Source organism: Bactrocera dorsalis, chromosome 5, assembly GCF_023373825.1.
Source record: "Bactrocera dorsalis isolate Fly_Bdor chromosome 5, ASM2337382v1, whole genome shotgun sequence".
Taxonomy (NCBI): domain Eukaryota; kingdom Metazoa; phylum Arthropoda; class Insecta; order Diptera; family Tephritidae; genus Bactrocera; species Bactrocera dorsalis.
Genome location: NC_064307.1, coordinates 62315283 through 62342979, shown reverse-complemented (window position 1 = coordinate 62342979; position 27697 = coordinate 62315283). Strand labels below are relative to the sequence as shown.

Sequence of the window (27697 nt, the reverse complement as noted above, 5' to 3'; positions counted from 1 at the left end):
CGTATGTATGTTTGTTTATACAGTCATATAAATTTTCTTATGAATGCTACCACCGTTGGTGCAGCATAAAAGCTCAAATGCATATGGTTGCCAGGTGGAATACCCCTTTCATCGCATGCAATATGGTCTTCGCATCCATCCATCCATACATGCATACATGCGTTTGTATTGGCAAAGTCGTCGCTAATGCTTTTTATTAAGGTCTGTTCATACTCTACGTAAATTATTCGCAGTTCTCATATATGGACCATATATGTACATATATACATATGAACTAATCTGGGCAAAAAATGGCGAGACATTTAAAATTAAATTTCCCACGAAAAGCCATACGTTGAAATATTTTTTTTTTTTGGTTGGTATGACTGTTGGTGACCTCTGTACTAAATGTCTCATCAAAATAATCATTTGTGCTTTGTATACGCTGTTTTTCTGAAGTACATAAAGTGCATTCGGCGATTTTTACGATCAGTGAAATTATGCAGAAAAGAAGTTCCATTAAATTTTCTCAAATTTCTGGTGCCGAAACGTTCAAAATGTTGGAAAAACTCTTCGATATTAAATGTTTGTCGCGAGCAAGTGTTTTTGATTATTCAAAGATGGTCGAGAACGCATTGACGACGAAACACGTACAGAACGGCCATCAACATCAACTATTGATCGACATGTCAATAAAAAAAAAAAAGAAATTCGAGTTTGAGAATCGACGATTAACAGCCAGATGACTTACTGGTATCGTTTAAATTTAGAAAGGAGCGGTGAAAACCATTTTGAAAGATAATTTGGACCAAAGAAAAGTGAAAGCACGATTTCCCTTCAAAACCACTCAATTTTGTCGAAAACCGTCGCATTAACGTCTGTGAAAGAATGCCTTGTGACTACCAGGATGTTATGAAACGTATTATTACCTTATGTGAGTTTTGGGTTTATGTTTACGACCCGGAAACAGACGATCAATCGGGCGTATATCGTGACAAAGGTGAGCCGATGACCAAAAAGTCACGTTAAAGCAGTTTTAAAATCAGGGTTGTGGTGCATTCCGAATTCTTTCGGGCCAGCCCAAATGTCAAGAAGGAATACTATTTGAGTGCTATTGGTCGTTTGTGGGAAGCTTTTTGTAAAAAGAGGCCGGAATTATAGGTCGACAGCTCTTGATTTTTGCACCACGATAATGCATCGTCCATACTGCATTAATTCTTTGTGAGCTGTTTGCCAAGTTTTCAACCAAGACCGTGCGGCAGCCACCGTATTCGACTGATTCTGGCTATTCAGCAAACTCAAATGACCGCTCCGAGGAAACCGCTTTCGGTCCAGACCACAAAGTTTTAAAATATTCGACAATGAACTGCTAGTTAATTGATCGGTTTTACACTCGCCTCGAAAATTTTTCTTTTAGGTACATACAAACATGCATACATAATATGTACGCATATACAGCGTAGATTATAAATAAACCCATAAGTATGCAAATATCCCAAAAACAGCTGCTGTAGACTAACTTTTTTCGGCATCGAACAGGCAACCTCATTAATCACGTATCAAAGGGACCCTGCTGTGTCCAGACAACAACAAAGAAAATTAATAAAACTTTCCGCCAGGAAAGATGCACAAGGCATACAAAGAAGAAGATAGTCCTGCAAAAAAGTATTTCGCTCGTAAAATGTGTAGAAGCATACACACACCAGCGCACACATATGAATATTGAAACATAAATCAGCTAATATAGCAGACACAATGAAAATCATATTAAACAAAATTGTTTTTTTTTTGATAATTTTTTTCGCCGTTCAATTTTGGAACTCATCCGCACAGCCAGACTGTTTGGTACGACGAATTGTACGCATCGATGATAAAAGGCTTAAGCAGCGAAGCCAAACTTAATACCAAGAATAAAAGAACTTCAATGCATAATGCATACAAACATAACTACACCTACATATTTACATATATGTATGTATAGTATGTGTGTAGTTATGTGTTTGAAGATATACATATGTATGAGCAGTTGAATGCAAACAGTCATTCGATTACCTGCTTGCTGTCGTTCATCGTCGTTGTGTTGTTACTTTTTTGACGTTTGTTTTCATTGGATATTTGCTGAATTTTGTTTTTGGCGTATTTAAATTGTGATTTTCAATATAAAATTTCAACATTTCAATCCGCTGCTGTACGTTGGTAAAATGCTATTTTTAGCCACTCAACGGCTGGCAGACGAGTTGTACGGAAGACTGAGTTTTATGTGGTGTTATGATGAGAATGGAAATATACATACAATACAAAACTTTTGAAGAAAATAAACACAATAGTATGTAAGCACTGCTTTCAATTAACAGCAAATTCGATATATTAATGTTTACTCATTTTCGGCGCCAAAAAAAGCATTTAAATTATATTCAGCGCTTGAAATGTGCATTCAGCGCTAATTTTATTCAAATTAATACCGCTATAAATGACTGTTTTTTAAATATAATATTGTGGCTTGTATTCAGCTCATAATTTTTTAGAAAATTAGGAAATAAATTTCATAAATTTTCATTTGATCTTAAAATATCTTCATATTGTCACTATATACATTCAGCGCTTGAAATATACAGTCAGCGCTAATATTTTTCATATGGCTGCTATTCAGCTGATAATATTTGTGAGAATTAAAAAATAAGTTTCATATATTTTCATACGTTCTTCAGATATCTTCACATTGCCATTATACAGTTCGTAACTCGGTTTTTGATATTTTATTTAATATTTAAAATATTTGGCTTCATTCAGCCGCAAGTTAAAACTATGTTGTATTGCTGAATAAACTAGATTCATATTTGCGTAAATTTGTTAAAGTAATGCTCATATTTTAATTGATATTCGGAATTCAGCAAAGCTTTAACTTAAGTTACTTTAGTTAAATTAGCAATTTAACAAGTGCTTACAAAGAAATTAAAACATTTAGCTTAATTCAGCGCAAGTTCAAATTATGTTGTGTTGCTGGATAAACCAAATTCGTATAATATGTGTAAGTTTCTAATATATTTTTAAAATGATAATCATATTTTAATTAATATTCGGAATTCAGCAAAACTTGAAGAAATAACTTTAATTAAAATCAAAATTAAGCAAGGCTTGAAAAATAGAGTGCTTTAATCGTTGTAAAGTATGACATTTATAGAAAAATTAGTGTAGAAAAATAAATTACAGTTAAGTATAATTTTCTATCATATTTGACATGTTTGTTTAATTCAGCACTACTTTTATTAATTCAGCTAGTCTACAAAACCCTTAAAATGCACATTTTAATTTTTTTCTACGCATTAATAAACATTAAGCTGAAATCAGCAAACTCAAAGCTCCCCCAATTAGTGCTACTAGCTCTACAAATTTATTTTTTATTATAGTAATCATAATAAATGACATTCAGATGCTCCTCAAAAATAATACAGAGAATACTGCTCACTTAAGTTACATATATTTGGCATAACTTTTCAATTCAGCACTATTATTTTTCATTTTGCTGGTATATAAAAGCCGCAAAATATATAATTTGGGTTTATTCAGCGCGTTTCTAGTTATTCAGCTGAATTCAGCAAAATGATAGACTGTTATACTGACATTATTTGCGCTTAAATTTATTTTTATTTAAGTAATTAAAACATGTGACGTGTTAAACTCTTTTTATAATCAATAAATGATAGTGCAGACAGTTTTAGTTTTATAATTCGTAATTTTTCGATTCAGCAGGATTATTTTACATTCAGCTACTCTTGGAAAGCCACAAAATGAATAACTTGAGCTTATTCGGCGCTTTTTTAGATATTCAGCTGAATTCAGCAAAACTAAAAAGTGTCAAATTGACATTATTAACACTACCAATACATTATTACTTCAGTAATCTTAATTATAGTGCGCCACAAACAGTTTGAAACCATAAAAAAAATAAAATGTATGGCTGGTAAACGTTCAATTATCACGCGCCGCAATAATTTAAAAATTGTCTTAATTCCTGCTAAATGCAAAACTAATGAGAAAATTGCACTGCATAATTGCATTGCTATCATACCACACAGCCTTGTTGAGCATTTCTCTCGATTAAAAAGGCAAAATAAAACGGCAATATGTTGCAAGTATCATTTTTTATATCAGACGTGAGAGCATAGTAATCTCTATGGTAAAAATATATGTGTATGTAAGCGTGTACATTGATGTGAAAAACAGTTTGTCAACATGTTGCTGACAACAAGCTTCTTGACGCCACTGTTGCGCCTTGCCATGTTGCATGTAGTAACATGAAAATTGACACAGCAAGCTGAAAACAGCAAGTTGTCTTGTCAGCAGTCAGTCGAACACCATTCGTTGTCTTGAGTATTGGCAATTTATTTAAATGTCAGTGCGATTATGTTGCCGCTGCAAATTTTTGTAAGATGTGGCAGCATCGAGAAAAAAACGAGTTAATGTGCAACGTTGCAACTCCCACCTTCCGGCGCGCAAGCGCAATGCAAAGGCAACTGCATGCAACAAATTGCAAACAGCAATGAGAAAGCGCTGAATGACTGCTTATTAGCCTGTCGTTGTTGCCGCCAATGTTGTTGCTGTTGTGTCTCTGCTCATTCATATGAATGCGCGTTGTATATTGCAAAAGTGTAATTAAGCTTAAAACGCATCCATAAAACACTCAACTCATATCTGCATTCAACTGCAATGCGCAATCACATTCACACATACTTACATTACATACACACGCACGCGCATGCGCACATGTGATTGCAAGGCACGCAGCTGTTAGCCCGCAGTTAGTTGATAGTGCAACGGCAATCGTGCATCCCACTTTGTGCGTGCGGGCCTCACTTGCAAACAGGTAAACTCCCCTACCCCTACTGCTCTTTTGAGTGCTTGTGATATTTGTGGCAGGCAGCGTTGCACGTTGCGTAGACGAAGTACCCAATATGCTATGCTAATTTGCAATTAGTCAATATTTAGCTGTTGCATCACCCCCCCTATTTCCATGCATGCTTACATAGCGTAGTGTTATGTTTGCGCATGCGTAAATTTTACAAATATCAATGATGCGCGAAATTTGCGAGGCGTTAACTTCGCAACGTCCTAAATGATCGACATTTTAAGCGCTTAGTAGCATAGCAACTAAAACTTAGTAATAAAAACTGTAAATACAAGTAAAAAGCACTTAAAAATGCAGTTGTAAGTAATTCAGCGGTAAATTCAGCACATATAACACAGTTCATTTAAGGGCAGAGCGTTTAAATTATATTAATTCAATTGAAAAACCACCTAAAAATGTTATTCAAAGCCATTCAGCAGTATATATTCAGCACAAAAAAGAGTTATTTTCTCATGTTTATATCATATTTCAGCTAGTAGATGCTATTCAGCGCATTTAGAAATAATGCAGCTTACTTAATACACAAGCTATAAGGACGAAGCGTTTAAATTACATTAACTCAGAACAAAAGACAATTGCAAGTGCTTTTCAAAGAAATTCAGCTGCATATTCAGCTCAGAAAAGTGTTATTTTCTCACGTTTATACACATATACAGAAAGTAGTTGCTATTCAGCGCATTTGAAAGTAATTCAGCTTATTAAATATCAAAGAAATAAATATCAAAACTCGTGTTTGCAATAATTTTAGCATACATTTTATATTCAGCGCCATTTTATATCATTTAACATATAACCTCGAACAAAACCCTATGTTCAGCTCTTTTAAATAACACATGCACATAATTATTCTTTATTTAAAATTTATTACTGTGCGTTATTATAGCGCTAAATATTTACATATTGTGTCTCACAGGATTTTAGACCGTTGACGTTTTCTATAATAATATAATTTACTGTTTTAACCCCCAATGATTTTGATTTGCATATTTGTCTATTAAAATTGTAAATCGTGTCTCCTTCATATTATTATATATAAATTATTGGATTTAGCAGCAATTCAGCGTTTTTAAACGCAATTCGGCGGTCAAATTAAGCGTATATTTGCGTCGATTGTTACATAATTTTATCAGTGATTGTAAGCAACATAAATTATAACACTTATAATAATTTTTTTAGTTGAGTTGGCCACCGAAAGTGCTATTCAGCAGATATTGAAACCATTTATTAGCTATATAGGATTTCTTTGCTAACAATTTTAAATCATTTTTCTTTCTCAAGACCTCATTCAGCGCAAGTTATCTCAATTCAGCCCAGTATTTCACCACCTAGCTACTAAATGTTATTATATATCACTTCTGTAAAAATTAAATCAAACCTCATTCACACACTTTACTTCCCCCGACATATTGTAAATCTTTCAACGACAGGCAATCTTCCGCCCCACTTGTTTGAATTTCAGCAACTTTTTTCCCAAAATAAATTTTATCCACTCGATTTAGCACATCAGAAGGCTTCTTTATAGAAATCGAACAACGAAGATGGCACAATAAGCAATAACAAAAAGTATAAAACAAGTAAAGCCAATTGCAACAACAACGGCTATATGTCGTGTGTAACAAGCCTACAACATTGTTGTTGTATTGTATTTTTGTTGGTAAATTCTTCGCCTTGTGCAGACAATGATCTGCGCTTGTAGTTTGTCTGCTCCGCCAGCCAATACATTTTTATCTCAAATTTATTTCGTTGTTGCTGTTGTTGGTTGTGAAAAAGGAAAAAAGGAGATATTTGCATTTCATAGCCTTGGGATGACAACGTGAGTTTGGCGAATATTTTATTCCTGCTTTATTTTATTTTTATTTACTCTCGCTGCTCCTGCTTTTCAGCGCGTCTAATTTTGGTATAATTTTCGTTTGCATTTTCGGCGGTTGAAGTGGTCTCAATATAATGGAAGCTGAAGCATTATTTGACTGGATTTCGTGGAAATGTGTTGAAGCGCTTTTGTGCGCGTATATAGAGCATTGCGAAATTTATTAGCGCTACTCTGAATTGTGTTGAGCTCAGTTAAACTGTGCTGAATTTATTACTGAAGCGTAAAGGCATACATCCTCATACATATTCGTATGTATATAATGTAATATATGTATGTAGGTGTATTATAAATATAAGCTATTTGTGAACTTGGTATCAGAAAGGCATTGTGGGAGCATTTTAGTCTTAAAATAGCAGAATATGTAATAAAATTTGGTGCTGAATTAAAATTGGAGTTTGGAAAACTGTTGTAAACCGGTTAATATTAGTATAATAATATTAAAGCATGCGCTGAATTGATATAAATTGCGCTGAATTGTAAAAAAAATAGCTGAATAGAAATAATTAACACATAATTTTAAAAATCTTTGTCAATATCAGATTATTAGATTATTTATTTTTTTCCAATGCGCTGAATTGTAAATAAAAGCTACATCGAATTTGAATTTGTTGCAGTTTGTAAGCATAAAAAGAACTTAGCTATATTAAGAAAAACAACACACAATTCAGCTTTACTTTTATGCGCTGAATAATGGTTTGAGGCAAATAAAAAATACGTTTTTTTATAGAAACGCAATTCAGCTTTATTTTTATGCGCTGAATAGTTGACTATGCAGTTCTAAAATAAGCTACTACTTTTATATTTAACAACATATTTTGTGCTTGTATTCAGCCCATTTCGAATATACTACATTTGAAATTCATTTAATTGTTTGTCATCAGCATAAATCAAATTTCTTACTGAAAATAATACTTTAACGTTATGTGCAATTCAGCTCGTTTCGGTTGCGCTGAATTTATACTATGTGCGATGAATTGAACTTAAACACAAAATATTTACTAAAATCTCTTCTAATCAACAACGGAGCTCGAATAATGCAATATTTTTACTTTTTAAAACAATTCAGCAATATTTACATGCGCTGAATTAGACTTAAACACAAAATATGTCACAAGTATTCTTCTTTTCTAACAAGAGGGCTTGAATAGTACATCAAATTTACATTTTTATACTATTCAGCACAACTTCAATGCGCTGAATTCCAAAAAAATTAATTAATGCTAGTAAGTATATACAGGTCCTCTCATAAGCTCCTCTCATAAGCGCTGAATTGAGTTTTCGCACTGTGAATTGCATTAAATCCGGCAAATCTAACGTTTAAACTCTAAATTAACTTCTCAACCCTTCAACACAAGTTAATTATGTCAACAAAAGTGACAGAAAGGTACAACAACTTTGTATGCAATTTAGTGCATGTATTCATGTTACCATGGAACGTTTGTATATGTATATGTTGTTGAATGTAGGTAGAATGACGCGAAAAGAGTCGATAAAATTAACAACGCTAATTTGGTATGTGAAAAATGTCTTTTGGGCGCGTCGACGTTGCTGCGTCATTGCCCTTAAAAATCGCACGTCCAACGCTAGCCCCAGCAACTTGGGTATGCTGTGCAACATTGGAGCACACGATTAAGAAAAAAACTTGCATTTAAATTAACTTGGCTATAAAAAAGCACGAATTGTCTGGCTAGAATTGTGGAGGACTCTTTAGATGCTTAAAAGGAAGGAAAGTATATGTGTGCGTGCGTGTGTTGTTGCATGTGGGCTAGCCAACGCAATCCAAAGCCCTTAGTCACTCCCATTTTCGTCTCACAAACGCAGACACTCAAAGTTTATGTAGCGAAATCTTTCGTGGAAGTAGATGGTTGGCAAGAGGGCTGCCGCTGCAGTGAATTACCACTCAAATGACCCGAAGAATTGCATGAAAAATGCAACAACGACAAAAATTTCAGAGAAAAAAATGTTAAAAAAAATAAACAACAATAAAAACAGCATTTAAGCGCTGGCCATAAGTATGTATATGTATTAAGGTGTATGTTGGCATTGCTTTGCAAGCCTGCATGTTTGTATGTATATATGTATTTATGTGTGTGTGAATTTTACCTAAGAAACTGCAGCTATTATACCCACTTCCAGAACGGCGACCAGTCGTTTTGTTGCAGCTCCAGGTATTTTGAAAATTTATTTTATCCTTCGTTGTTGACATATTCCTTGCCTGTCGCGCCTGGCCCTTCCATATACATGTGTATGTATGTATGGGTGTTTGTGTGCTGCTCACTTATGCTGCTGGCACATCAAAAGTAATGATGCTGCGCGGCTTGATGATGATGAGAGATTGCTTTTATACACATGTATTTGTTAAAATTTCCTTTTGGTTGTGTAAGCTTTTTTAAATTTTGTTGTTATTGCTATTTTATAGTGCTTTTTGCTGCACTCGCTGCTTGCTTGTTCGGCAAAACGCTTTTAAACACTTTTCTTGCTCACTTTACTGCTGCTTTGGCGCATCAAAATGCCAGCAACAGTTTCATTCTTTTGCTGCGTATGTTGTTGCTGTTGACAGGCAGCCGAGAGACAACACAATAAATATTTTACACTTTTTCGCGTTATGTACGATTTTTTCTTGATTAAAAAGTTAAATTTTTACGCGATCTCCCTTTGTTTGAGTTGAAGTTAATGCGAAAATACAGCTGCCGTTTTGATTTCGTTGCGGCTGAATTTTTTCAGAACTTTTATTGGGGCATTTCTTTAATTTTGTTTCTGAATTTTGTTGTTGTTGTTGTATTTTTTAATTTTTGTTGTTGTAAATTTTATAAATTGAATTTTTTCAGAACTTTTATTGTGGCATATTTTTCAATTAGTTGTTGTTGTTGCATTTTTAATTTTTTGTAGTTGTAATTTTTTATATTGTAATTTCCTGTACAACTATTTTTTTCCAATTTTGCAATTTTAAAATTTTCGTTGTTGTAATATTTCTTTTTACAATATTTGTCATAAGTTTCACAACTACATTTTTAAGTAAAAAATTACCATGAAGGAACAATAATATTATTTATTACTAATTATTTATATGCTATTATTTTTGCCTGATACAAAAAATTAAAGAAATACTATGTTGAAATTTAGTTTGAAAAAATATTGTTATTAAAGAAATATTTATTTTATTAAAAAAAATATTTTTTTATATTTTTATTTTTTTTTTTAATTTAATAAAATTAAAAAAAAAAATTTTGCGGCAAATTTCGTGACTATAAAAAAATTTTTTAAAATAAAAAAATTTATTTTGTTTTATTACAATTATTTTTTTTTTTATTTTAATTCAAATTTTTTTTTGATAAAAAAATATTTCTATATTTTTATTTTTTACATAAATTTTCAAAAAAAATATTTTAATTAAACTTTTTTTTCAATTTTTCAAAATAAAGCAATTTTCGTGACTATAAAAAAAATATTGTGACACATAAATCTTCAAAAAAAATTAATTTTGTTTTATTTCAATTATTTTTTTTTATTTTAATTCAAATTTTTTTGATAAAAAAATATTTCTATATTTTTATGTCTTTTTTACATAAATTTTCAAAAAAAAAATTATTTAATTAAATTTTTTAATTTTTTTTTAATTTTAATTAATTTTTTTTTTAATTTTCCAAAATAAAGCAAATTTTGTGACTATAAAAAAAATATTGTGACACATAAATCTTTAAAAAAGTTGAAATATTTTTTTTTATTTAAATATAATCAATTTTTTTTAATTACTTAGCAAACTTAAAATTTTTTTTTTTGAAAATTTATGTCACAATATTTTTTTTTTAAATAATTTTGGAAAATTAAGAAAAAATTCTATCTCATTGTTTTATTATTTTTTCTTTTCATAATCAATATAAATTTTTTAAAAAGAAAAAAAATTATACGAATAAGTAATTTCTTATTTTACTTTTTAGTTTTCGTTGATTTTATTTTTTTTTTTGTAATAACGAATATTTTAAATTTATTAAAGTTAGAAAAAAATTAATTTTTAAATATTATATACATATTTTTATTATTTAAAGAAAAAATATAGTGAAAATTGTTTTAAGATAATTTTAATAATTTTTATTTTGGAAATTAAAAAAAAAAATCAATCAATATTTTGTTAATTATGCTTTTTATGAAACAATTTTTTCTTCTAAAAATCGATATAAATTTTTTTAAAAGAAAAAAACTTTTTAGTTTTCGTAGATTTTAATTTTCTTAATTCTACTTTTACAAATAAAAAATAATTTATATTAAATTATTTAAATTTTAAATTATTAAAATTTTTGGGCGTCCAATATTCATTTCTTTCTTTTAAAAAAAATTTATTTTTTCTATAAAAAGCAAATTTAAAATGTTTGTTTGCTGCCACACCTTTGTAATTCTTCAGAAAAATATATATTTTTAGTTTTCTTTAAACAAAATTGCTTAAGAAAATTATTAAAACTAAAATTTTGTAATTTTTAAAATAACTGTAAATGTAGTTCTTCAGAAAAATATTATTTTTTTAACTTTTTCAATTAAATTTGCTTAAGTAAATTAATCACGTTAAATAAAAAATGGAAATTTATTAAATATATTGTTGTTGTTGTAATTTTGTAACCATATATTCCATTTAATATTTTCCATAAATATCTTATAAAATTTTATAAAAAATAAATATTTTCCGAAAATAATTTAATATAAAAACTTGTTGCTGTTGTTTTTCTTCAATTGCTACTAAAAAATCTTTCATTGCTTTGGACGTTATAAGCAATTATTGTAATTCATTTCTAGCAATTTATATAACTGCCTCATCACAATATTGCTTTGTTTTTGTAGTTCACTTAATGAAATAAAAGTAAAATACTTGCAAAGCAGCTGCAACTCCTTACACAGCCGATCGTCACTAAAGCGCTTTTTAAGTGATCATGAACTTCGCTTTTCGCGCTCCCTCCTACCTTTTTTGCGCAAACAAGCGCATTACCACGGCAAGTACTTACTCTCAACAATCGCATTTATTTTTAATACTAATTACTTTAAACGTGCGAAAAACCAAGCGACGAGGGGTGGCGCAACGCAATGCGACGGTATTTGCTGCCAACGCTGGCCAGAAGCGCAGTAGCGCTTGCAATAAGAAGGAGGATCAGTTAAGACGGCAGAAGCTTTTTACTCACGTTGGATATATGTACATATGTATGTATGTGTATGCTAGTCTTCTTGCCTCCGCCTGTCTGTCTGTCTGTCAGCAGCAACGGAAACGAACTTGGTCATTACCGGCGCATACTGACTAACAAAATGATCAAATAGCTGACTAACTGCCCGGCTAGCTGACATACTACTTAAACACGCAGACGATGTGTGTGTATGCCTAATCGCTGGGAACTCACAAAAAAGCGCCTCGTTGTTACCCACGAAAAATACCTTTAATGATCGTGCATTGCTCAGCCACGAGTGGTTAAGTTGGCGCGGTTCGTCAGCGCATGGCAAACATATAGGACGGGAAAAAATGCAACAGTCTCTTACTGCCACTGTCTCTGGGGACAACAAACAGTGGTAGCCGACCGCCACCGCCATCACCGTAGCCGCCGCAAGCAAACAAGACAACTTAACTACGAAATGCGCAAGCGAACGTCATTCTACCGGTGCCCGCAGCGCAGCAGCTTCATTTCTTTCTTTTGCTTAACTGCCAACGAGCCTGCTACGCCACCGCTGATCGGTGATCAGTGATCTTGTAATGATCGTGTCGCTTTGTATGGCGCTGCTAACGCTGCCAATGATTTTTACTTAACTCATTTTCCTCTTTTGAGCCGCTCTTCTTTGACTTTTTGTTTTGATACGATTTAGCATCCAGCGCTCTTGAAACGCCGCGGAGTAAACTCTTGATCTTTTTCCTGCGCTGTCATTAAAACCGAACTGAATTTATTGTAGCATTTTACTTTGAAGAAAGGTTTTGCCTTCTTGTACAAATATCATATGTATAAAGGCAAGGCAAACAAAACTTAAGAAACACGTTGACTGTATTGCAGTGTTCAGCAGTAATCATTATGATCAGTGGCGATCATTACTGCTAGTAGTTTGTTTGGACTGTAGCAGAGTGTATATAATATATAAATACAAACAAGAGGCGCTTCCAAGAATCATTACAAAGCTACAGCAAAGTGTCTACAGCAAATTGAAGTGAGTGAAGTATCGGAATTTTGTACGATCACTGATCGCACAATTCCTTTATATTGGCTTTCCTGCCAATTCAGCTTGAAATTAGTCTGCTGCTCGCATGTACGCTTGGTTACACACCTAAATGCATTTAATAATAATGATAACCCACCCCGCCACTGTAGACGATCGCGCTACTTCTACTTAATATGCGATCAGTCAGCCAATGCGACAAGTGCAAAGTGTGTGTGTTCATTGGAAATGAGCCGCAGCAAAAAATTGTTGTTTAAATATACGCAGAGTAAACAAACACTGAAATTTTAATCAAAAGCTCGAATGACATGTAAGTCGGTTTGCATCGCTTCACATACCAATAAATGTCGATTAATCGCAAAAATATGTCGACAGCCACAATTAGCGTTTTTTTAATTATTTACGCGGCAATTTAAAACTCATTACAGCTGGAGTTCAAAGGTGCTGAAGCGCCACACGATTCGCCACTTAAGCATACAACAAATCACTTCCGACTACAGCGCGTGGATCCGTGATGTTTATTTAGAATTATTATTTTTAGAATTTTTTTTATAGAATCATTATTTATTTTTCATAGAAAAAAATTGCAAATTGCTTTCAAACCACACTCCAAAGAGACGGCACGAAACATAGTAAGCAAAAAAGTGATAACGCAAACAGATAGCGCAAATAAAATGCCGCTAATGAGATAACTACTTGAGTGCTATCGCAAATAAGTGATATACATAGACGGCGCCGTTTCGTTTCCAAAGATTCAAATAGATAGCAAACATTCTATTTTTGCATAAATATAATATAAGTTAAACAAATTACATAGAAAATTAAACTTGGAAGTGAAGTGGAAATTTACTACAAAATTTTAATTAAAAAATATAACTGATCACTGATCGTTCAAGTGAGTCTGTTAAGCAAGGGCGCCAAGCATAATTGAATTTGAAAAATGTAGAATATTTGAAATATAGTAACATTCTCAATGTACTCGAGTGTACCTGGTCTGTTAAGATTTGTATTACAAACTGCGACAGTTTTGAAATGAGGATCAGTGAAGATCAGCCGAGGTTTAGCAAATAATCTGGCGCCTAAGCATCAAAACAGTATTAAATTTTGAGTAAATTATTTCTTATTTTTACGGAATATTTAAATTTGAAATACAGTACTTTCCTCAATGTACCTGTTCTCAGAACTATATACTACAACCTACGACAATTTTGAAGATCAGTGAGGATCAGCCGAGGCTTAGCACATAATCTGGCGTCTAGGCAGGAAAACAGTATTTATTTTGATTAATTTTGTAGATACTTAATTCTTATTTGGATATGTCTAACAAAACGCTATACTCAAAGTACCACAAAAATATCCTTAAGAGGATCAGTAAATGTTGTGTTCCTTTAAAACAACACAGTGTTTTGGATAACTATTCTTTCAATTCGAAGAGGGCACATACATATTTATAGAAGCCAACATATTATTAGACAGCCTTAATGATACTAAGTAGCTGATCACTGACTGGTTTAGTTTAGGTTTCCCGGCGCAAGAGACAGCAGAAACCGATATTAGCCTTCAAAAAATTTGTAATAGGCTCAAAGCGCTTTGTCGATTTGTAAGGATCTTATGTTTTATTATATATTATTGTTTTATGATTTATTTTAAAGAAGTTTTAGGTGACACAACGGAACAGTATCTTAAGCTATCCAAGCGAGAACCCTGTTAGAATCGACCTCATAACCTAAACTAACCCAACCTCGTCTACGTTTTCAGTAGGCGGTCTTTAGAAAGCCGAAGCCTTGTACTGCATTATATGTTTAATTTTATCAAAAAAGCTTAGACAATCGAATAATTTATTAAATTTTATTATCCAGTATAAGGGAATTGACTGATCTTTGTAGAAACAAACCGCAGAATTCAATGAACAGCAATATCAGCCGAGCTTTTTAACGATGGAATCATTTAATCTAATTTTCGGGTAGCTTGAGCGACACATATTATGAGATGCACCGTATCTATAAACATTTGCTTTTAGAGCGACATCTAAGTGATCATATAGAAAATTAGATGAAAAAGAAGAAATAATGTGTTCGATTTTATAAATTACTCTTACTTAATTTATGCATAATTTAGGTGTATTAGACTGCTCGAGAGCGATCTTTATGAAAAGTAAAAGCATTATTTGCTGATGATTATTTGTAGAAATATATTTAAGTTCACTGAATTTTCACTTTTCCATGAATGATTTGAGTTCTAATTAAATATATGAGACTAATCTTTCAATATTTTTATCTAATCTATGGTATTTACGTAGCTAGATAAGACACTGGGTCAGTCTTTAAAGTTTTCACTACTTGAGATTTTAAACTTTCAATTGTTGATTCATTGATATGGAATTTAAAGTTGATTTCATATATATGTATGTATATATAGCAATGATGAATAGGCTATTATGTTTGTTAAGCAGTTCTATTCTTATTGGTTTCGAAGAAAACGAACCAGAACATTTATTTAAAAAAATTAATATAATCGCATGAATAAAGCGCTTAAAAGTAATACTTTCGCTGTTAAATGTAAATATTTATAGCACAAAATTACAACAACAACACATGTGGACTAATTCTCAGTTTTATCATTATTCATATATTTTTCTTGGTATAACTGTTATTATATATAAAATATATACTATACACTTTTTCAACATTTTTGACAACTCAGATCAGGAATCGCATTCCTTTTTTTTTCCTTTTTGCACATAAAAAATTAATTTTTGCGCTCAAAAAGTAAGTCACGATCACTGATCTCTTACAATATCAGCTGTTCATTGCTTTGAACACACTTAAATATGTGTTGACATTTTATGAATATAAGAGAAAACTATATGTTCATGGCTTTTAAAAGACGATATTAAGCGTTTAACAAATTATTTCACTTAAAACGATTTTTTATTCTTGGAAATCAGTGATCTTGTGTCAGAAATAACACGATACAGTGCTTTTAATTTGAAAGTTTCGTACTTAAATCTACTTCACTACACATTTTTTACAAGTTTAGAAAGCTAACCTTAGGGCTAATATTTTTTTAAGTAGCTGTAGATCACCGATCTTGCTTTTTAAATCATTTAAATTTACAAAACTTCATAGTTAACACGGTAGTAAATGCAGCAAAAGGGGTTTCAGTCACTGACTTATAGGAGACGAGTATATTAATAGATGTATCTATGAATAATACTTCAATTTATAGAATACTGTTCTTTATGTAGGTGTAGATCACAGATCTTGCTTATTAAAAAATTTAAATTTAACAAACTTCATAGTTAACACAGTAGTATACACAGTAATATGTTGCTAAAATCACTGATTTATACGTGAAAAGTATTTTACTGGTTTTTTTTTTAATAATACTTTAATTTATAGATCACTGATCTTGCACAGCATGTGAATAATACTTTTAGTACTACTTAGAAACTGTTTAAGCAACTTTTACAAAATTTATATGGTGTTAAACCTCCATCACCCATATTTTACTAAAATAAAACACTTTAAACACCTGATTACCTTAAAATACTATGTATACATATATTTAATTCACTTCCACAAATATTTTTTTTACACAGAAAAGTAGGCATTCAATTTCTTCAACTCTTCCATTTCAACAATAAAATTTATTTCGCAAAAAAGTAAACACATTTGCACACTACCACAAGCAGACGCGCGCACAAACGCACGCTACTATTACTGCTGGGCAACACGTTGCGATCATTATCGATCGAGCGCACTACCGGCGGTCTCACACACATACGAACTATGTACGAGTATTAAAACACAAATCTACCGTTTATCCGTTTCCTCGTTTCCTCAAGTTGTTTGAGCTTTAACGGTCGTTTCGTTACTGACATCAGCCAACCAACCAACGACCAACAAGTGCATTTTTCCACAATTGAATAGACGTAGAATTGAAAATAAATTAACTGCGCGGAGAGCGTGAGCGACTTTAAGCCGCTGTGACGAGTTGGAGCGCATGCGAGCGCGAAGAGCGGTTGAAGTGGTTATGAAAGTCTACAAAAGTATGAAATGCGCAAGCATTTTGTGAGAGGTTGTGCTGAGTAGCGCGCTTGAGCGCCTAGCGAGAGCGTTTGCATGCGCATGACGATAATCTCTCAATCAGCGGTGTACTGTTTACCCGTAGCGCTTGGGCGCACGCATATTTTGGTTATGGTTTTTTGTTTTTGCCTTGTGGTTGATAAGCTGGGTATGCGCTAGCGTTTACGCGCTTAACAAAACAACAATAAGAATAATGTCATATGCAACTATGGGGAAAAGCAACAATAACTCGTTATCAGTAGTGTGTGTCTCTTTTATCAAGCTGCTTATTATCTTTCTCTCTATTTCTACACATTTCACGCAACTCAGCGTTTTTCCGCTTTTTTATTCTCCTTTCTTTCGAAAATCATTGCGGTTTAATGGGCGTTGAAAAAAGTTGGAGTGGCCCGTTGATCGTTAGAGTATGTAAAATATACGCACATGTTTATGTGTGTAAGTGTGTGTTTCTACGGTTTTTCAATTAGAACACAGTCGGCTTGACATTTCCCGGCTTATCAGCTGAGTTGTGTCATAGACAATTTATTGTTGTTGTTAATGACGCAAGTATTTGCTTTTATAGCGTACTACTTTGGGCATTACCACCTTTTACAGGTATTTTAGGGTAACCATTAGTACTTCGATGTGAAACTATTTCACATACTAGCTCACCTGTCAGCGTTATGATTTGTGTTGCCGGCAATTGATGGATTACTTTACGACATATTCGTCGAGTGATAAGCACAGGCGTGCAATGGGTAGCCGGTGGGATCAGTCAAATGACAAATAGCCGGGATAGGTTAGTACTTTGGGCTTATCTGTGAATTAAATGACATGCTGAAGTGTTGTGCGCTAGTACACTAAGTGTGGTGTCAGGCTGCTGGCATTCCTAGGCAGTAAAATGCTTACCTATATAACTTCAATTAATTTTTTTACTGTCAAGAATCTGTTATCTTATTGTTATTCTAGTGGTGAAAAGTGGATTTCCATACATTTATTTTACTTTTTTCTAAGCAAGTACCACGATATTGTTCTTGTCTGTGGGCGGAGCGAAGCCGTTGAAGAAGGGATGCACGAATGTTTCACGCAAGGTTCGAAGTTAACACTGAGACTAGTGGATGGAGTCTTCTATCAGGTGCTTTCTATGAACTTTGGTTTCAGACTATCAGACCACTGTAGCGTAGTTCAAGCGGAGGTGGGTGCTAACAAGGTAGCAATAGATGTACTGCTCCGAAGTGCACAATACTTTATAGTGGTGAGCTCAAGGATGGTATGACCTCAATAGCAATAACTCCAAGCTATATTAGCCATATTAGACTTGTATGTGTGCCCCATCCGAGCGGAATTGCCGGTAATTACAAAGTCGATGAGCTGGCTAGGGAGGGTACATTTTCCCCTCATCCCATTGGAAGCAAGTCGGTTTTCCGATTCTTGTACGACTGCGTGTCCCTACTGGCCCAGAATGAACTAAAAGAAGTCCTCCACATTACTGGCTGTCAGCAAAATCAATCTCGCCGCAATGGTAGATGTTCAGACTGAACACTGTCCACTGCAGTGTGGCGGTGAGCTCTTTGCGGAAAATGTATGGAGGAAAGGCATGGTGGAATCATCTTGTCACTTTCTCCAGAACTGTTTGAAATACCTTCGGCAAATCTATCGAAGTTGCATGGATTAATATTAACCGCCTTATTAAATTTGTGGACTAATATCTAGCCAAGTGCGATCCATCGATTTTTGGGTCAACCCTAAGCTTTTTTCAACACAAATCGGTGGAAAAAAAATTTCAAGCTATTTCACATATTTTATCAAGCTTTATCCTGTTTACTTTCTTCGAAATGTGGCAACCCTATTCAAATATATATATGAAAATTTTTTCTCTGTACGATTACCGAAATTCTCCAGGAATTATGTATCTATCTGTATCTCGAAAACCGATTAATGCTAATTTAAAGGATATCCGATTATTTAAAGGGAATTTAGTTCTAAAATAGAAATTTAGCGTTTTCAGGTACTTATTGCTTATATTAGTTATAAGTCCGTTGGCTTAATATAATGTATTTTAAACATTCGTTTTTTTTTTTAATCAAATCCCTAACAGCTGTATCCAGCATATCGGCTCAAACGTTTTTCGTGCAATCTTGAGTCACATCGCACGCTTCGTTTCCAAGTTCAGTGCCATGCCACAATGTGCCACACTCTCTTATACCATATTTCATTAGTTATTTTTCGCTCTTTTTCAAACGATCACTTTTCACTCTTTTGTCTTTGAACTCTTTATCGTTCGAGCATTTTACGAGTTCATTGTCTTTAGCGGCTCACGTGTATACCTGCAGAATCGCAACGCGCTGGGCAAGACGAAGCGGTGCCGGAAAATCATAAAGCAAAGGAAAGGAAAATGAAAAAGGCAAAGATTGTCTTTCTTTTTTTTGGGAAAATCAAGTTCAATTGTATCTACATGTGAGAAACCATACACAATTAATGAGAACTAAATAACAGGGGATGATCTAGCACTTGAAAATCTTTTTGACCTTTTTCACTATGATAAGGTGTTAATTTCAGATATGAAAATACACACATACAATTAGTTACATATTCATGCTTCCTTTGTGTGTATTAGGTATTGCGTAACCAATATTAATCGAATTTTGTAATAATTAACCCCAAAATTTCTTCACACAGTGTTTAACCTCAGCAGTAGAAAAAACACAGTCACATTTGAGATCTTATTATAAGTGAGAAAAGCTTTAGCATTCCAAAAGAACCACAGTCTTTCGAAGGAAATATTTTGTAGAGTTCTTGAAAGATATCTTCGAACAATAAATTACCGCCAAATGTGTTGATCTCAGGTAACATACCATAATACACCAAAGAAGCTCTTTGGCCGAGGAACCACAATCCTCCAAGCAAAATGTTTTGTTGAGTTCTGGAAGTGTAACTTTGAGTAGTAAATTATTGCCAAGAATCTTAATGGCAGGTTTTTGAAAAACCTCCGGTAACATAGCTTAGATTACTAACTGAGCCTGAGACTCCACAATTCTCCAAGCAATTTTTTTTTAATTTACCAAAGGAGCTATTTAACTATCTAAAGGAATCAAAATACTCCAAGCGATATATTTTGTAGAGTTTTGGAAGATTCCAACAAACTATTAAGCAAGGTTTTAGATGTATAAAAAAAACAGTTAAATTTGTGGCATTATTATTCAAAACAATCTCTTTGATTTGCTAGTTGAACCACAATCATCCAAAGTTTTTGTAAAGTTTGGAAAGAGCATCTTTGAAAATTACCGCCAAGGAAAAATAGGTGATCTAAAATAAATTAAGACTGTTTCTGGTTTAAAGAACTCTGAGTTTGCTTCAAAAATACCTACATCTCTCCATTAGATGTAATACACTTATGCTAACGAGTTTTCCAGTCCTCGAAACACTTTTCATAATCAGTTTTTGGGATGGCCTTCAGCTTCTTCAGCGAATTTTGTTTTCTCTCTCGTTTGACTGAAAACGGGTTCCAAGGAGCGGCAATTTTAGTTTGGGGAACAAGAAAAATCACACGAAGCTAAATCTGTTGAATACGGTGGTTCATCGAAAGTATCCATTGCGCTTTTGGCTTTAAATTCAGTCACAATGGTGTTTCGATGCGATAATGCATTACCGTTGTATAAAATCCACGAGTTGTTCTTCCAAATCCGACCATTTTCGAAGCGTGTTCTCATGCAAACACCTCAATACAGCCAAATACAAGTAGAACTCCTTATTGATTGTATCTCACTCTAGAACGATTTCAAGATGCACCAAACCTCGAATATCGAAAAAAACAATGAGCATCACATTGATTTGTGAGTCTAAGGTCGTCCAAAACGAGGCATGTTTTCAACGATCTCGAAGGCTTTATACCACTCGTAGTGTGTTGACAGTCCTTGGCCGAATAAATTACGCGTCCATACCGCTTACCAATAACCGAATATTGTGGGTAACGACGCTGTAGTTAAATACGTTGTAGGCGGGAGTGTATTGAGTTATTTTTAGGTTATAATTCCTAACGAAATGAAGTCAAAAGCTAAGTAAAAATAAGAGACAAATGGAGGTTGTCGTTTTTAGAAGTCCTGTTTACTTAGAGGTAAAGATAAAAGAATAATCACAAAAAAAATTAGAGCTGTTCTGTCGATCTACTTGGCGATCCGACTGACGGAAGTGTTGTTGTATTTTTTAAGCTGTATTTACCGTTGAACTCTCATACTTACATAAACTATAAACATTTTGGAAAAAACGCACACAACTACATAAAAACACAGAACCACTTACGAGTATAAGCCTCTAGCTTCACTAGCCACAGCAATTAACTGTGTTCGCAACTCTGCGTATTCTTATCTTTTTTTTCGGTTCGTGCAAAGTTTCATATTTCGTTAGTGTTCTCGCAAGCTCACATCTCCGCACACATCCAAACAGACGTGCATAATACCTGCTGCATCATTATCGCACCACCACTTGTGGCAATACAATTAAACTGTTTACACATAAACATACAAGTATATTCAACCAGCAGACCGACCAACCAACAAACCGGTCATCAGCCGGCCGGTTGCAAGCCTCCCGTTTGGTCAAGTAAATAAACAAACCAACTACCGGAGCGTATACAACTTCTACACCATGCTGAAGACACGCTTCAATGCAAACGCTTGCAAGTCTTCTAGCGTCTCCCAGCATTGTCTCACTTCTTTCTGATACCCTTAACACTTTAAGTTTGCCAAGAAGCTTCTAATACTGGAAGCTTACATCGAACACCCTCGTGATCTTTTGCTCCAAGGCCTGAATCGAAGCAGGATTGTCCGCATAGACTTTAGACTTTAGATATCCCCACGATCACACGATCTGTCGATCCAGTCGACCGGCCCAAAATGTGAAATTATCTGTTTACCTAAGAGTACTCTCAATTAATCCATTGAATGATGCGATGTGTGGAAAGTTTCGCCGTCTTGTCGGAACCAAATGTCGCCGAGATCACAAGTTTTAATTTCAGGCATAAAATAGTCGGTTTTCATGGCGCGATGCCGGTTCTCACCGACATTATTTTTGAAGAAATCTGGACCGATAATTCCACCGGCCTACTAATCACACGAAACCGTTAGTTCTCCTGGATGAAATACCAGCTCTTGAATTTCTTCAGGTCACTCTTCGTCCAAGGTCTCAAGATGGATGATTGTGTTGCTTATAAGTTGAAGGCAGTGTGCGAAAGTGAATTTTGGAAATAAAGTTGAACGAATATAAGAAATGCACCTGTGAAGGGTATTATAACTTCCATGTAGCCGAAGTTAACGTTTTTGTTGTTGTTGCAGTTAGCACTGTCTGGTGTCTGCTGCAGCGGTGATGATGGTGATCACGATGCATGCGAAAGGGCGATCTTTAAAAAGCCACACACATACCCATATCGACGAAGTCGCCGAACTTGGCGGTTATAAAGTGGGCTCAACCTAATATTATGATGGCACTTTGAAGTTGTGCAGAAATATATATAATTATAGGTAAGTAAGTTCATATTAAGCGCAATTTCATTGCAACGCCAGCAACAGGTTTTCGTGTGCTGCATTCGCGCTTGTTCAAATGTCGCCTACTTGCGCCTACCATAAGCGAAGCGCACAGTTTGATCCAGAAACTACTAAGTGCTCCCATACATACATACATGCTTATGGATATATTAAATGAAAGGTAATGAAGTCGCCTGCAAGCGAGTTTTATGTGAGCTAGTAAGCTCATATGTATGTATGTATGTATGTATGTACATATGCAATGGCTCAGTTAGTAGACCGGTTAACTGGTCGTGCGCTTGGCTGCCTGCAGAGCTCTTCCAGTGGTTTGATTGTCCTGTGACTGTCGCATAATGCTGATGACTCATAATTTTGCTCATTTACACTTGAGATTATAGCCGGTAACGATATGTGTAGTTATTGTAGTAGTTGTTGCTGCTATTATTTTTGTAGATGTTGTTACAGTTGTTGTTGTTCTTTCGCAGCGTTGCATTTGTACACAATTTTTTGCACTGTTTTGCTTGTTTTTAATGTCAGCTTGTTGATGTTATTGCCATTTAATATTCTCCAGTCACTGAAAAGCTTTTACGAGGGCGGGTTGATTTATATTTAGATTTGTCTGAAACCCAAATCGATCACATGTACATTAAACTATATAATCGTCAGCAGTTACAGTATTGCTCATCTGAAGATAATACATTTTCCCATCTTACTGGTCGCTGGTATGGTGGAAAATAATAATTCAAGCCAATTCTAGCTACCCTGTTCTGAAGCCAACCATATGCCAGTAAAGGCGTTTTGAATGAAACTGAACATAATAATGATAGTCAGTTGGGCAAAGTTCTAGGCTCACTCGCCTTATAGAGTAAGGAAAAATTTCCCGGCTACAGTTTCTCAACTAGTTTTCAATCGCTCTTGCAACATAAGGCCAAGCATTCTCATGTTATAAAATTATTGCCTTCTGACTAGTTGCAAATGACAAGCGTTTTTCGGCAAACGTTCGTTTCAATTTAATGAGTTGTTATCCGTAGCGCATCCTGTTAATGGTTTCTCCCGGTTTTAGATTGCACGTCCTTCTGGAATCCGCAAGTACAGCGCATTACTTTAGCGTCATGGTCGACTTTACCGTTGATTTGGCTAGTTGTACCGGTTTCAAATATGATTTGTTGTCGTAAAGGATCATGCCGACTCCCCTGCACTTTATGCATATATCGTCAACACTTATGCCCTTCCGACAAGGATGTGATGCCAGTAAGTTGTGAGTTGGAAGATCGAAAGCTTGAATAGCATCCTGAGGTCCAGTACCGAGCAATCGATTCCGCCACTCACTCCATTAGCCATTGTGGATCCGTCTGTAGAGATATTTGAAGGTAGGTTGGTGTGTCACAGGCTTCTGTGTCATTCACCCTTATTTGGTGTGACTTAGAAAAATTTCTCCAAAATAAATCGGCTGGGTATGTGATCTAATTTGTTCACCAGCCACCTGCTTATTGTGCTATACTCGAAGGTCCTTAAAGAGGATTCTCCTAATGCCATCAATCTTCATCACCAGTCGCAATCCGATTCAAAAGAGACAACTTTAAACGTTTTAAAGTAATTCTCTAACAAGTAAGTTTTGGGGACCCACCCTCGTATATCACTTTATTATGCCACCACATTCGTTTTCCTAACATTTTTCAAGTATCTCCTAATGAGTTTTATACATTCTGTAAATGGTTTTAATCTTTGCCACATTACAACTCGCCTCTCAAACTTATCGGTTATTAATCAGTACAAGCTAGTGGCATTTATGTAAACAGCGCGTAATCTTACACAAACAAATCTGATTTAAAATGTGCGCTGTCGGCGAGAAAACTAATGTAAATGACTAAAATATTTCTGTGTAGGAACTTTTTTCACGATAGCTGGGTCTAAAGTACCCAATTGAAGCCGGATTTGCGCAATCAGATTTACACAGATTTTTCTGCAGCCATGATCTTAAAACTCGGGGGAAATAATTAAAATTATTTTAGTAATGATACAGTTAAAGAGAGATGATGTTTTCTTCATGATAACCGGGTCTACGTAACAAAATTAGCCCGAAGTTCTCTCCGACAATATTCTGTATACTATGCAACATTTACAAAATTATTCCGAGAATATTTTCTGGCGCTGAGCTTCAGGTAAATGATGGACAATGAGACTCTTCCGTGACAATCAGACATAACCGATATTACCCCGAAATCCGGATGTCTGTCCGTCCGTCCGTCCGTCCGTCTGTGAAACTGTAACTTGAGTAAAAATTGAGATATCATGATAAAACTTGGTACATACGAAGGTTAAGTTCGAAGATGGGCAAAATCGGCCCACTGCCACGCCCACAATATGGCGGAAACCGAAAACCTATAAAGTGTCGTAACAAAGCCATTAGGGAGGGGTTATATTTGGACGTAATTTTTTTGGAAAAGTGGGCGTGGCCCCGCCCCTTACTAAGTTTTTTGTACATACCTCGAAAACTACTATAGTTATGTCAACCAAACTCTATAGAGTCGTTTCCTTCAGGTACTTCCATATACAGTTCAAAAATGGAAGAAATCGGATAATAACCACGCCCACCTCCCATACAAAGTTTATGTTGAAAATCACTAAAAGTGCGTTAACCGACTAACAAAAAACGTCAGAAACACTAAATTTTACGGAAGAAATGACAGAAGGAAGCTGCACATAGGCTTTTTTTTTTAATTTAAAATGGGTGTGGCGTCGCCCACTTATGGACCAAAAACCATATCTCAGGAACTACTCTACCGATTTCAATGAAATTCGGTACATAATATTTTCTTAACACCCTAATGACATATACGAAATATGGGTGAAATCGGTTTACAACCACGCCTTCTTCCAATATAACGCTATTTTGAATTCCATATGATGCCTTCTCTGTATAACATACATATATATTAGGAACCAATGATGATAGCGGAATAAAACTTTACACAAATACGGTATTTGAGCTGAGGTATCCCTTGTGGAAAATTGTCGTGATCGGACTATAACTTTTCAAGGTCCCTGATATCGAACACGAAGAACTCAGTGCCTAACCTAACCTAACCTAATTTTTCACCGAAAATATCGGTAAATCTCTCAGCATTTATCAAAATTATTCCGAAAATATTCACAATAATTATTCAATCCCTCGGTTTCAACGTAGAGAACTTGGTTGAATATGCAGGGAATACTTCTCTACCATGCTATAGTGAACTACAACAGCAGAACTCAGTTTTTCTGTCAAATTTCGTATGTTTGAAAAAATTTCCTACAGGGTGTGCGCATTGATTCTTTATGACTGATATGGAACGTTATGTGCAGTAGCAGTTTAACCACTTCAGAGTTGAAAGATATCAAATATTAACTATAGTATTTATGTTTGTATATTTTTTTTGGAAAAAAATTATATTAATTAACGGTTTGATGACTCACGATGATATTAGAATGAATATCAATCAGATAGTGAATTAAATCCTCTCACTGAGAGTATTAGGTATTTGAGATTAAAAGTTTTAAAGTATTGTAATTCACCACATGTCTAGCATAACATGTTAAAAACTCCTACATTATATAATACAAATTCCAAAATAATAATAAAAAGATTCAAATTGAATAAATAAATAAATTGTGCAAAGGACTCACCATTTTGTGCTGCAGTCAAACATTTTGCCGCCATTTCCTCACTCAATTCTTCAGCCGGATTGATTTTATCGTCAACATTGCCACCATTTAAGTTCATCACAGCCAATTCCATTGGCAGTGACATTTGCTGCAACATATCATTGACGCTCACACCCGAGTTCAACGAGAAGGAGTAGATGCTTTCATTCTGCAAACCAGCAGCATTACCATTGACTTGCTGCTCGTAGCCATTCGGCAGACCACCACCAATGGTAGCACCATAAATCGAACTTGTTTGCGAATCGAAACTACGATTGTGTTCGCGTCGCTTCTCTGGCGTGGCATAGAGCGCTTCCACTTTCTCCGACGAAACTTTCGTAAGCTTTGGCTTTGTCGGTGTTGATGTGCCCATGTAGACGGGTGGGCCAGAACTTTCACTATCAAACGAGGTATTCAAAGCGCCATAGCAAGAAGTGGTCATTATATCGGGTTGCTGATAGATGTGTGAACGCTGCACCAAATGCACCGGCTCCGAGGTGGTGCTTTGCCAATATTCTTCACTATTTTGACTGGTATAACTCATATCGAGCGTTGTGTCGGCCGCCTCATTTTTGCTAACGCTCAACTCATCAAAATATTCCATATCGTAGAGGCGCGTCTCATCGATCATAGTTATGCCATCATCATCACCATGCACCGCTTGCATTAACAGCGAATTCAACGCACCATCGTTATTGTTAGGATTATCAGCAGCGGCGGTCAATTGCTTAAAACACTCATCAACATCTTTCAACATTTCCAGTGTTTGTGGCACTGAGGTGGAGTGCAGAGAATCGGAATCATTCTCTTCAATGCACGAAAGATGCCGCGTACGAAAGCCATAAATGATGCCAGTTTGTAGTATTGGTATAGCACTGGTGGTTGTTGCTTGTGGTGTTACCGGTTGTTGTTGTTGTTGACATGCTATTTGTTTTTGGCCGTATTGTTGTTGTGGCAAACGTAATTGTGTTGCTTGTTGTTGCGCAGCATATTGTAATTCATTGTAGATGTGATAGGAGGCATCCGATTCGCAAGATTGCGTCATAATATCCGAGTTGAAGGAACTGTTTAAGTCGACATGATCCACACAATCATTGCCAGCATGCTGCGCGGACTGAGCGTCAATTATGGAGAACATGACTGGTGAATGGATCGAACTGGAAAGAAAGGATTTAAGCGGTTAAGATTACTAATAATGTGGATATAAAAAATATTTCAACTTAGGAGCAGAAACTTTTTTGAAATTGAGACTGTTAAAGACTTGCTTTGACCTACAGGAGTTCGACTGATCGTCGTTATCCAAGGTAACGCTACTATCTCCAGACAAATAGTTCAGATAGGATCACTATAGACTATAGCTGCCATACAAACTGACCCATCAAAAACCAAGTTAAAGATTTTTAATACCATTTTACGCCAAAAGACAACTTTCTCGAACACATCTTTATTTATAAAATAGAGTGGGCGATCCGCTCATTCGACCCCAACAAACGGACAG

General features: G+C 34.7%; 1 protein-coding gene across 4 annotated transcripts in view; it reads right to left on the bottom strand.

Moving 5' to 3' along the window:
* Window positions 1-27352, bottom strand: part of LOC105224038 (protein TANC2) — a 149241-nt gene extending 121889 nt beyond the window's left edge. For 2 of the 4 annotated variants that reach the window (XM_049459006.1, XM_049459007.1), the window contains exon 1: window positions 26182-27352. In XM_049459006.1, the coding sequence (XP_049314963.1) occupies window positions 26182-27337 (1156 nt within the window). In that variant the 5' untranslated portion in view covers window positions 27338-27352. Of the gene's footprint in view, window positions 1-8858; window positions 9709-26181 lie in introns of those variants that run through there. The other 2 variants (XM_029549335.2, XM_049459008.1) reach the window with 2 other exon arrangements.
* Window positions 27353-27697: the final 345 nt, after the last annotated feature.